Here is a 12,446-nt window from a genome sequence, read left to right on the forward strand (position 1 = left end):
CTCCCACATCTAATTTAATTTTCTATTGCTCTTTATATTTACAGAGTGCTTTGTATGGAATAGCTCTTGAGTAGGTATACATTCAAAACATGTGTTGAACGAATCAATGAATTGATGAACTCATCAACCAATTAACAAGTACTTGAGGCCACTAGGAAACTAGCAGGAGCTGAGAACTGGAGGTCAAATAAGGCAGAGGCTCTCACAGCAGGAAGTTACATGTCTTCAAAGACTTAAAAGTAGGTCAGTTTCCCTGGCTTGTATTTTCACTTTCCATATTTCCCTTTTGAGCTACTTATTACAAATGCAATTTTTCAAAAACCCTGGTAGTTGTATAATTCTGTGTCCTATGCCCCCATTAGAACTATTACATCTTCAGGATCCAGCTCACCACCCTCACACATCAGGTTCTCAACAAATACTTATTGAATAAATCTCGAAATAGTTTCACATAATGTATTTACATAGCAAAAATTAAAAGGCCTAATAATTCTTTAAAATGTCCAGAACTGGGAACTTACAGAAATTAAATACAGATAAATGTCGACATTGGAAAACTGCAGTGATTGCATCTTTTGGTTTTCGAGTTTGCGATACCGCCTCTACAACTTTTTTTTAAGTCATTTGTTAAACTGACTCTGGAATAAATAAAGTTTAAACTTTAAAAAGAAATTCACCCTTAAGATCTCCTCCAAACTAGCAGCTCACATAATACACTTGCCAAACCTCAATGTGTTAAACATCCATCTATCTTTAAAAAAAAAAAAAAATTTGATCAGTCACAAGCCCCATGCTTGGTGCCACAGCTCTTCTTTCCTTTCTCATTGACTGCGTTATTTTATCTATGGAACAGGTTGGTAAAGCAGTAATTCCTGAAAATTTTATTACTGATCCCAATTAATAACTGATATGTAATGGCTATTCATTATCTGAAGTAATACCAGGTTTTAATTGGTGACAACAACTAGACTCCTGAAGGCTGTTTCTTGGGTACTACCTGCTAGGTAGCTATTATTCATCACACTTCTATTAACCTCAAAAACAAAACAACAAATAGAAGGAACAATTGTAAATGTTTTTTTTTTATTTTTTATTTTTTTTTTGAGACGGAGTTTCGCTCTTGTTACCCAGGCTGGAGTGCAATGGCGCGATCTCGGCTCACCGCAACCTCTACCTCCCGGGTTCAGGCAATTCTCCTGCCTCAGCCTCCTGAGTAGCTGGGATTACAGGCACACACCACCATGCCCAACTAATTTTTTGTATTTTTAGTAGAGACAGGGTTTCACCATGTTGACCAGGATGGTCTTGATCTCTTGACCTCGTGATCCACCCGCCTCGGCCTCCCAAAGTGCTGGGATTACAGGCTTGAGCCACCGCGCCCGGCCGTAAATGTTTTTAATCAGCCAAAAAATGTTTAGACAACTGTCCAAATATTAATAGAAATCATGTTGTCCACAAAATGGTGGATAAATTTAAAACATAGTAGTATGGTGGTTAAGAGTCCAGACTTAAGGGAAAAAAAAAAAGACTTTGCCTAAAGGAAAATCACAACATGTACAAAAATAGGGAAGACAGTATCATGAATCCCACATACTCATCACAGGCAGCAATCAACTTGTAGCCAACCTTGTTTCAGCTACACCCCACCCACTTTCCCACAACCCACTCTGGACTATTTTGAAGCAAATTCCAGCCTTCACATAATTTCATTTGTAACTATTTCAATATATATAAGCACACAGACTCTAAGTTACACAGATCTGGAGTCAAATCCAGACTCTCCCATCTACTAGCTGTAAGACCCTGGGCCACTGACTTCACCTCTTTGAGCCTGACTTCTATTTGCTAAATGGGGATAGTAATGCCTGCTTCCCAGGATTGCATTATGAGCAAAACGAGATAAAGTATCTAAGGAACTGACCCTAGGGCACACAAAAAGTAACTAATACACAGCAGCTGTGGTTATTATTAACAAACTAGCCAAATCAGAGCTACCTCTATTTAAATTATGAGGTGTCCAAACAAACAAGCCTCTTCAGCTGCAATAATGGCACCCCTCTGCCACCCACATTGTACGTATTATCAACACATCAAGACAGAACTCTTTCTCTTTTCTGATGAGTCTCACAAAGAAAATCACTGGTATCAATATCCACATATTTTAAAGAGATGCTAACCTCTCTATGCTGAACTTGTAGAAAGAGAAACTAAAAAATGATTTGTAATTCATTTGCCAAATATTCACCATCAGGAGCTTAAGGGTAAAGAGGTCCAGAGAAAATCTCCATGGATAAAGGTGGCGGAGTGCTACGAAGTTTCTTACCACCCTACATAGGTGCGGGAAGGAGGTGCTTCTATTACCTTAAACCAAGAGAAAGGAGGTTTTAAGAGAGGCCGTAAGAGAATACAACCTGTTTGCCCTGGAAATTCTATCTGTAGAGTACAAAGACTGGTGTCTGACCCCATTAAGAAGCAGGACAGAGCAGCATGTGGTGGCCAACTGGAGGTAAGTGGCATGTCCTGTCACGGTGAAAGGGGTCCTCCCCCCTGCTGCTGGTCACCCACCGTGAGGCAGGTCCCAGCCGGGGAAGGGAAGATTTCCTTTTAAGTGGACATTTTAAGTGCTGAAATTAGACTCCTCTTGTGACTATAAACGGTAAAAGAACTTTTTTAAAATCTAAAGTGATAGAAAAAGTTATAAGATATATATTATAGGAGACATATATATGATACGATATATATAGGATATATAGTCCATCCAACAGGAGGAAAAAAAAGAACCCACAGAATGAGCTCAAAGGGAGAACTGGAATCCAAAATTAAGTTGATGTTTCTCTTCTATCCCATTCTACCCTTCTAATGAAAGTAAGGAGTATCTTCTACACATTAGTAAGATGTAGACAATACCAACACACACTAAATTATATAAATAATGTATGTTCAGGTATTAAACTATGACTTGTCATTTCTAAAATGAATCACTCTTCTGAATGGGCCAGGTGCAGTGGCTTATACCTGTAATCCCAGCACTCTGGAAGGCCAAGGCAGGCAGATCACTTGAGGCCAAGAGTTCGAGACCAGCCTGGTCAACATGGCGAAACCCCCCTCTACTAAAAATACAAATATTAGCCAAGACTGGTGGCACATGTCTGTAATCCGAGCTACCTGGGAGGCTGAGGCATGAGAACTGATTGAACCTGGGAGGCAGAGGTTCCAGTGAGCCAAGATTGCGCCCCTGCACTCCCAATCTGGGCAACTGAGCAAGATTCTGTCTCAAGAAGAAAAAAAAAAAGAATAACTCTCCTAACTATACATTCGAAAAGCTGCTTTTACTTTTACTTTTATTTTTAATTGACTAACAGCAACTAAATGATGCTTCCATGAAAAACTTTACCCATTCTACCCAAAAGAATGGAACAAACAGGCAATAAAAATTGAAGAGACAGAGACAAAGAGGAAAAAAGGAGTCATGTGCCCCAAGATGACTGATCCAAGGAGAGCAACTACATGGGCAAGGTCATTTGTTAAGCACTAAAATAGTACTTAAGGGGCAAAGCAGGATTTCCTGCCCTTAAGGACTTTGGATGAAACACAACAGCAAACTCCAGAAATAAACACACAGTCTTCTGGAGGAGGGGAGGGAATGAGAAGAAACGCAAAACTGAAAAGGGCCAAAGGCCTAGTAAAGAATCTTGGTAAAGGCTACTGTGAAGTCAGATGAAGACAATTCCTGGCTCTTTGAAAACTCATATCTTAGTCTATGAGTTATAATGAAATATTCTGTAGTTTCTGAAGCATCCTATATTGGTTTTGGAAGCTCATTCCATTTAAGATCAATCCTTCTTTGGAGGCAGAGTTATTCATTACTTTCAACTATGGAACACTATACTGACCTTTATAATAAAAAGTGTGAACACTGTGACTGCATTTTGAATTATAAGTAGGCACGAATTCATTCTTGGAAAATACTAAATGCCAAACTACAGCTGGCTCTATTTAAATTATGGGGTGTTCAAACAAATGAGCCTCTTCAGCGGCAATAATGGCATCCCTATGCCATCCACCTGTACAAAGACAAGAGACAATTCTCATCCAGAGCAGGTCATCTCCACAGCTTCTGGCATAAATTCTACACAATCAGCCCTCAGTCTTAGCACTAACTAGCCACAACCCAAATTAGTCACAGAACACAGTGTACATGGTACCTAGAGGGTTCAGGTTCGTTTTTAGCAGAGAGGACGCCAGTGTGTTACATCAAGTTTTATGTTGCTATCATAACACAGCTGATAAAACTATTTCTTGTCAGAGTGATCATGACTAAAGTTAAGTCTCAATTTCAATTCTGACCTACTAAAACGATTTGGGTAATTGATTCCTATGTAAGTCAAGGCAATCAAATTTATTTTTGGTGATGGAATCATATTACTGATTACTTTTCCAATAAAAATCAAGAGAACTAGATTACTTCCCAAAATAAAAAGTAACAAGTAGTAGCTTGTGTACATGAGTGAGAGTGACAGTGAGAGTGTGAGTGTGTGTGCAAACAGGCACATGGAGATTTTGCCAAGTCTCCATCTGGAAGCCATGATGTAACAGGATAATCGCAAACTGCATTCTCACTGTTTCAGTCCATGAATAATGCCCAGATAATCTAGCATGACTTCAAAAAGAAATGAATTGTGACGTGTAACTGAAGCTCACGCAATCAGTCATTTATAAGACTGATTTTCCAAGGTACTTTTAGCAATTCAAAAAATATCTTGGATGGAAGGTAGAAGAAATAACACATGAAGAAAAGCAGTTTGTTTCCCACTGTTAAGTTAAAGAAGATAGATTCCTCAATGATAGCTATTTTATCCTATAATCAACAATCCTTCAAAATAAAATACAGCTAGTCTAAACCAATGAGATGAATAAAAAAGCATTTTTCATCTAACCATGATTCATATTTACAATTACTGTCTATTCTAAAAGAATCTACTTCAAACATGACTTTCCTCCCCCTCCCCCGCCACCAGGGCAAGAAGATTATAGGTTACACAGAAGGCAAAGTACATCTCGAGGTGGGATGAAACATTCGAGATGTGATTCTCTTCTTTAGGCCAGTGAAGTCACCTGGATGTAGAGGGAAAAACTTCCTTTCTTTCCCCTTCTTATTCTGAAGTCTGAAAACCAAGCTCCCAGAAAGACTTTTATCTAAGGGCAAAGGAATGATGATCTCCCCAGGGGGAGAATATAAGAAATGATCATAAAGTACTAAAAGTGACTTTTAAATAAATGTGCCAGAACTAATACATACAAATGGATGTTGCCCCCTTCAAAGTCATTATCTTGGAAATTATATACTTATTCTAATGACAGTATTATGGGCACTTTGGAATTTGTTTCAGAGCCCAGAATGTTCCACATCCCTAAAGCTAGCAAGTGTTTGTCTTTTCAGGTTGAATTTAGCAAGTCAAAAGTGCTCCAAGGAGCTGTGCTTTTTGTTGGAAAACCTTTCTTGACATGCCAAACCTAGGTTACATGTCCCCTCCTAAACGATCCCTGAACTTCTCCCAGCAGAGTACTTTTCATTCTCTCTTTGGAATCACTTACTTATTCATCATCTGTCTCTCTGACAAAACTGTAAACTTCAACAGAGCGGGGAACTTTTCTATCTTCTTTATTATTAGACCCCCAGTCCCATCACAGAGCCTAGAAGATTATAGGCAGCCAAAAAATAATGAATGATGCAAGCTATTTAATGTAAAATGGTTTGCAATACTATGTGTGCCTTCTCTATTTACCTTCCCTACTCCTCTGGGAAAAGAGTTTTTATTATGCCTCTATGCAATTACATATCTACATATATCTTATACACAGGAACTTTATACTTTCAAAGTGGTTGGATTTTCATTACTTATTTATATACAAAAAAAGCAAAAATCATGATTATATCTTCACAGACTAAAAACTGACAACTTTTTCCCTCCCAAATTTGCAAGCAGTGTAATATCTTACCTAGTTGCAGTATCTTTATAGTGTCCCTGTAGGCCTTCATCACCAGCTTGAAATGGCGATAGAGTGGGTAACACAACACCCTTCTTCCAAAAGACACCAGGAGATCATGAACATTGGTCCAAGTCTGTGAAGTGTCATTTTTAATAAGCAGTCATTTCCATAACATGTTACACAAACAAAAGCACACAGTGAAATAGGAAGCTTTTCTCATTTAAAAGCTGTAAGTTTGGATCATCGTGAAGCCAAGGAGAAGAGAAACATAAAACCATGAATTAAGGTTCTTTTTGTAGGCCGGGCGCGGTGGTGCGAGCCTGTAACCCCAGCACTTTGGGAGGCCGAGGCAGGTGGATCACGAGGTCAAGAGATCGAGACCATCCTGGTCAACATGGTGAAACCCCGTCTCTACTAAAAATACAAAAAATTAGCTGGGCATGGTGGTTCGTGCCTGTAATCCCAGCTACTCAGGAGGCTGAGGCAGGAGAATTGCCTGAACCCAGGAGGCGGAGGTTGCGGTGAGCCGAGATCGCGCCATTGCACTCCAGCCTGGGTAACAAGAGCGAAACTCTGTCTCAAAAAAAAAAAAAAAAAAGATTCTTTTTGTATACCTTACAATAAGACATTGAATCTTAGTCTTTGTAGTTTCTCACACTGTCAGTACATCACAAATATTGCAAGAACGTTTTTTATAGTCCTAAAGATTACAATTAGGAATCTAAAACACATGGCATTAACAAAATACAGATGCACATAAAGGACATTTTAAAATAATTTATATTTCCTGTTTTTGTCTTCTAGGGCCATTCAAGATGGCACAGATAAAAAATGCAGAACTCGCCAGGCGCACTGGTTCATGTTTGTAATCCCAGCACTTTGGGAGGCCGAGGTGGGTAGATCACCTGAGGTCAGGAGTTCGGGACCAGCCTGACCAACATGGAGGCTGAAGCAGAGAATCACTTGAACCAGGGAGGCAGAGGCTGCAGTGAGTCGAGATCACACTACTGTACTCCAGCCTTGACGACAGAGTGAGACTCCATTACATACACACACAAAAAAATGTAGAACTCCTTAGTGAAGTATGTTCAGTCTCCTCTCCTCTTTTTTTTCTTTTTTGCATTGGACATGAATAATACAAGATATTTACTTGAGTAATTTGCTCTTGTTTATTGAACTGATTTCTAGGAAAAAAAGGTGTTTTATCTTGAATGGTATCAAATTGATAACATCAGCAATTGAAAACTTACTAAAAATACCAGATAACAAAAATATTTCCACAAAATTGTTTCTTTGATAAAGTAGAAAAAATGTAAACCATATGTAAAACTTAAAACCAAGGGAGAAAGATAATCTACATTAATCCTTAAAGCTATGAGAGATCTGATTAAGAACATTATTTGACATAGTTTAAAGAGAATCATGAACTTTAAAAAAATTCTAGCAAAAAACTAATACTTAACAAAAGTTTAACATAGCTAATGTCCAACAATTTTAAATTATCAATAAAAATAAAAATGTCACAATAAAATCATAAATAGGTGAATTTTCATTTAGATGTTTTATAACTACACCACAAAATTATGTAGTCACCAACTACTTTCAACATATTAATAAATGCTATCACAGAAACTCATTCCTCAATTATATGCTGATCATGGCAACATGAGGAACTCCAAAGAAACCTAGAGAGCAGCACTTTTTGTCTTCAATATGCATATAAACCCCCTGGAGATCTTGCTACAAATTCTAGTTCTGATTCAATGGGAGTGAAGTGGGACTGAAACTCTGTCTTTCTAATGAGCTCCCAGCTGAAGCTGCTGGTCAGGTTGTTGGTCCTTGGACCATTTTTGGAGTAGTAAGATTCTATAATGAAGTAAGTGTTTCAGTTCCTGTTTACATCTTACGTATTATGTCAACAAAGTGATGTCAATGAAACAACCTTGATTTTACAACTTAAAAAATACTGTTTGTTTTAATTGACAATACAATCATCAATTTTTTTTTCTTTTTTTTGAGACAAAGTCTCACTCTATCACCCAGGCTAGATAGAGTGCAGTGGCTCGATCTTGGCTCACTGCAACCTCCACCTCCTGGATCCCACCTATTCTCCTGCCTCAGCCTCTCAAGTAGCTGGGACTACAGGCACCTGACACTACACCGGGTAATTTTGTATTTTTTAGTAAAGACAGGTTTTCACCATATTGGCCAGACTGGTCGCGAACTCCTGACCTCGTGATCTGCCCACCTGAGCCTCCCAAAGTGCTGGGATTACAAGAGTGAGACACCGTACCTGGCCTAATCATCAATTATGTAAATTGATACATTTAAAAAATTTCTGCTTCTAATTACTGTTTTGATGTACAAGTTTGTTCAAAATGTACAAATATAAAGATATTGTCCTTTGGTATTTTTGGTGAGACCTGCACAACTATTTTTCAGAAAACAGATAGAAACACAATTAAAACTGTACTAAAACAGATAAAAACACAATTACAACTATACTAATTACAATTACACAGTAACAACTATATCAAATTTAACCGGACTACATTTGAATTGTAGGACCTAGGATAAGTTATTTAAGCTATATGATCTAAGTTTCCTCACCTGTAAAACCTGCAATGCTTACCTCACAGACTTATTGAGAACAGGTGAAGATTTTTTGTATTTACACACATATATTAAAAAATCATATAAAAACCATTATTTTATGTGTGTGTGTATGTGTGCATGCTTAGCACAGACTCTAATGGTCACTTATCACATAGGTTTGCTTGCATCTTTAAGCTTCAAGCCCCAATACACGCCAACTTACAAACACACCTCTCACTCTACCCCACACTCTCCCCCAACAAACCATGTCTCCAGCCTCTCTCCAAAGTGTGTCTCCCTCCCCCAACTTCCGAAATACTCTACCTGGTTTCATTATCAGAACTGTATTTAAAAGACAGAAATCAGACCAGTACAATAGAGCTTTTACTTTTAAAAATTCAAGTAATTGCTTTAATTACTCTAAATAAAGTAAAAACGACAAAAATAACTTCCTGAACAACAAACTCTAAACAACTGCAACTGGATATCATACCTCAAACCAGCATAGTGTTGGACTCAGTTTCCTGATATTCCATGCAGATTCAACCTGGATTTGTTTTGGAGAAAAGAGTACCATCACATTAGAGGTAAAGTCATTTAAAAATAGACCAAACAAATCCATTTATTCAACCAGTGTCTGAGGATCACTGACACAGGAGAACAAAGAAGTGTTCACAATTACAAAAAAATAATTGTTTTGCTGATGCACAGTCTATTAGAGGGAAGTTTCTGCTTACTTTTCTTGGGATTTTAGACAATAAAACTTTTCTACTAATAAGAGTAGCAGAACACAGAGCAAATAAGCAGGGGCTTTGAAACTAAAAGTTAACGCAAGGTAATGCCTGCTCAATTTCCATCCTTTTTGAAGTAAGCTACATGCCTCCCAAACAATCCATAAATATTCTATCAAAGGAATCAAAGATAAAGTTGAAGTATTATCTGTGGCACTTAAGAAGCTGCTAGAAAATGTGACTTTTCAGAGAATGCTGGTAAGAATAAGTACATTCCAGAGAAGGTCTCAAGATGGTAAGACTTCATGATTTCAAATATGCGAATAGAAGAATAAAAAATGGTAAAATTTTTCAAGTATACTTAAACACTCATGTTTTCAAGATTTAATATGAAGCATAATTTTTGTCAAGGAAAACATTTTCTCCTATTATAGTACCTTTAAAAGACGAGTGAAAACAAAAAGTATCTTCAGATAGATTATGCCCTTAACGCACTCAGTAACAGTCATCTTAGAGTCAGACACAAACGTCAAGAGTCACCCTAGAAATGTTCAGAGTCATGACAACAAAAAAACTGGTACATGGAAAATTCTAACTCTAATACTATGTTAGTGCTATGACGCTGAATGAAAAAAGCAGGTTAAATCGTATATACATTAGAACCCAAGGTAAATAGACACAATATAGACACACTTGTGCACACTGAAGTAAGACTGGAAAGAGATACGTCGCCATACAACAGCGGTTATTTCTGATGACTAAAATTACAGGAAATCTTATTTTCTTCATGTGTATATTTTCCTTTACAATGTGAATTATCTGCGTTAATTCAAAAAAGGAAAGCATATGCTCAGATCAAAAATAACCTTTTGAGCAAAGACAATTATAAACAGCTGCATGGCCACACTAACAAAAGCCTGTTTTTTGGTTTCCAGCCTTTTTAAATATACAATCGGTGGTATAGGTGAGAAGGATGTTTAGCTCTTCATTTACAAAATCAAATACGGTTTAAGAAGAGATACAAAAGAAGTCTTATTTTTTAAAACATGGTTTAAGAATTTACAAAAGGATTTACTTTTATAATATGATGCCTGCAAACAGCAAAAAAAGATTTAATTCAGGTTTTAAAAACACTGATTTACATATAATTTTTCAGAAGTACACACACTCTATGAAATAAGGACACTTGCAGGTAAATACTAAGATTTATTTTGTAAAATGCCATATTTTGCATCTGTTGACTTCTGGCTGAGAGAAAGAATATAACCGGCTATGGTAGTTTATCCCCTTGTCAATGTGAAGTGTCATGTGACAGAGCACTTCTCTGGCCTAAAAGAGATGAGAGCTCAGGGTGGCCTTCCTCTCTACTCTCACCTTTACTCCCTTAAACTTCCCTACTCTGCTATTTTGCAGAGACTAATGCCAAGAGAAAAGTAAAAAAGATCAACTTAAGCAATGTATGCTTGCATGTGCATACCCACCACCACCACAACTCTGCGGGGGGCATCCCCTAAATAACTAATCACCACTGGTTCTACTCTAAACAAGAGACTGATGCTTTCATGCAGTTTACTCATCAGCACAGTAATCTATGGCAACATGCACACACACACGTGCACTTACATTCTTCTCTCCTTCAGTGACACGGGTTTCATAGCAATATGCCAGAAGGATATCAATCAAACTGTAGTACACTTGGCGACAGGCTCTCTTGTCCAGTAGATAAGATTTATTGACAAATTTTCTTAGCTGATATTTCTCTTCTTCAGAAAAAGACACTAGAAGAAAATGCATTGAAAAATTAGACATTTCATTCAGTTTCGTAAAACCCCCAATGCGGAAGATTTGTCAAAATTAGAACTTTGATTCTAGAAACTGAAAGTTTCTAAGTTATTTCTACTTAACTCTGGATATATAAATAACTTCTTAAGCAGACTTTACAGTTTCAGTAAGAGCCATGAATCTGCTCAAATCCTAATAGGGCTGAATAAAGAAGACTTTTCTAAATAACATCTATTCCTTAATTCCCGACCCTCCCTTTTTTGCTACACTGTTCTGTATTTAAGGCATCTGAATGCCAGTTACTGACTTTAAAACTAAGATAATACATTTTGACAACAGAAAGTGCTAAATAAAGCACTCTGAAAATATTCATTATCCATTTTGAAAGTTTTATACCAAGAAATAGGAATATTCCCAGATATTTAATCAATGTTAAGGGTATAGTATTTTCTCATAGTGTTTATCTATAGAAATCAAGTTTTACATATGACCACATCATATTCATCAGACTTGTGGAAAGAGACTGTTTACAACACAGTTCCTTTTTCCTTTTCTTCTTTTGCTTGTCACCCTCTCTCCATCTGAATATTCGTCAACAGCCTCTCACACACTAAAAATCTAGTGTATATCATTCCAGTTTTTTCTACAGACATGTAATTATATACAGACACACAAGCATACACACTAGGGAGTTTACACTTCCTACACCCTCCCTTGACCCAAAGAACTAGGTCATTTTTCTCCATCTAGGCCTTCTCACTCAACAAAGTTGAATTACCTCTGGCAGATCCCTAAAAGTCAATTGGTGTGTAGCTAATTTTTGTAAAGGAGTATAATATTCCAAGACGTACCATGCTCTATCCAACCACTCCCCCTACTGATGGGCATTCACTTTGCTCCTAGTTTTCTGCCACTGCTAATAATGCTGCAATAAGTCCTTGGATATTAGAGGCTTTATTTCCATAAAGCAGACTCTCGAGACTGGATTGACTGGTTTAAAAATGTATCTGTTTTCGAAATACACTTTAAAGGCTACAGTAACTCTCCTTTCTCACAGTCATGGACACAAGTTCCACTTCCTACACACACCTACCATCTCCCCCTGACAAGAAACGTAATAGCTTTTTTACAATCATTTCCAGATTGACAAACTGAGCGTGGTACGCAGAATTCTAAGATGACTTCCAATGAGTCCTATCACTATGTGGGGACGGAGCTTATGACTTGCTTCTGTCCAACAGAGTATGGCCAAGGCAATGGGATAGTCATTCCCATGATTACATTCCATTATTAGCAGACTGAAGCCAGGGACCCACGTCACATAGTCAAGGGGGAGAGTCTGTGAGA

At 37.5% G+C, this 12,446-nt stretch overlaps 1 protein-coding gene across 2 annotated transcripts in view; it reads right to left on the minus strand.

Annotated features, from left to right (window-relative positions):
- SHQ1 (SHQ1, H/ACA ribonucleoprotein assembly factor) overlaps positions 1 to 12,446 on the minus strand; it is a 100,605-nt gene that overhangs the window by 58,723 nt on the left and 29,436 nt on the right. For both annotated transcript variants that reach the window (XM_039477283.2, XM_010350132.3), the window contains 3 exons: positions 10,941 to 11,095; positions 9,080 to 9,133; positions 6,001 to 6,124 (listed from right to left, as the gene is read on the minus strand). In XM_039477283.2, coding sequence (XP_039333217.2) covers positions 6,001 to 6,124; positions 9,080 to 9,133; positions 10,941 to 11,095 — 333 coding nt within the window. The remainder of the gene's footprint in view (positions 1 to 6,000; positions 6,125 to 9,079; positions 9,134 to 10,940; positions 11,096 to 12,446) is intronic.

Source organism: Saimiri boliviensis, chromosome 8, assembly GCF_048565385.1.
Source record: "Saimiri boliviensis isolate mSaiBol1 chromosome 8, mSaiBol1.pri, whole genome shotgun sequence".
NCBI lineage: Eukaryota > Metazoa > Chordata > Mammalia > Primates > Cebidae > Saimiri > Saimiri boliviensis.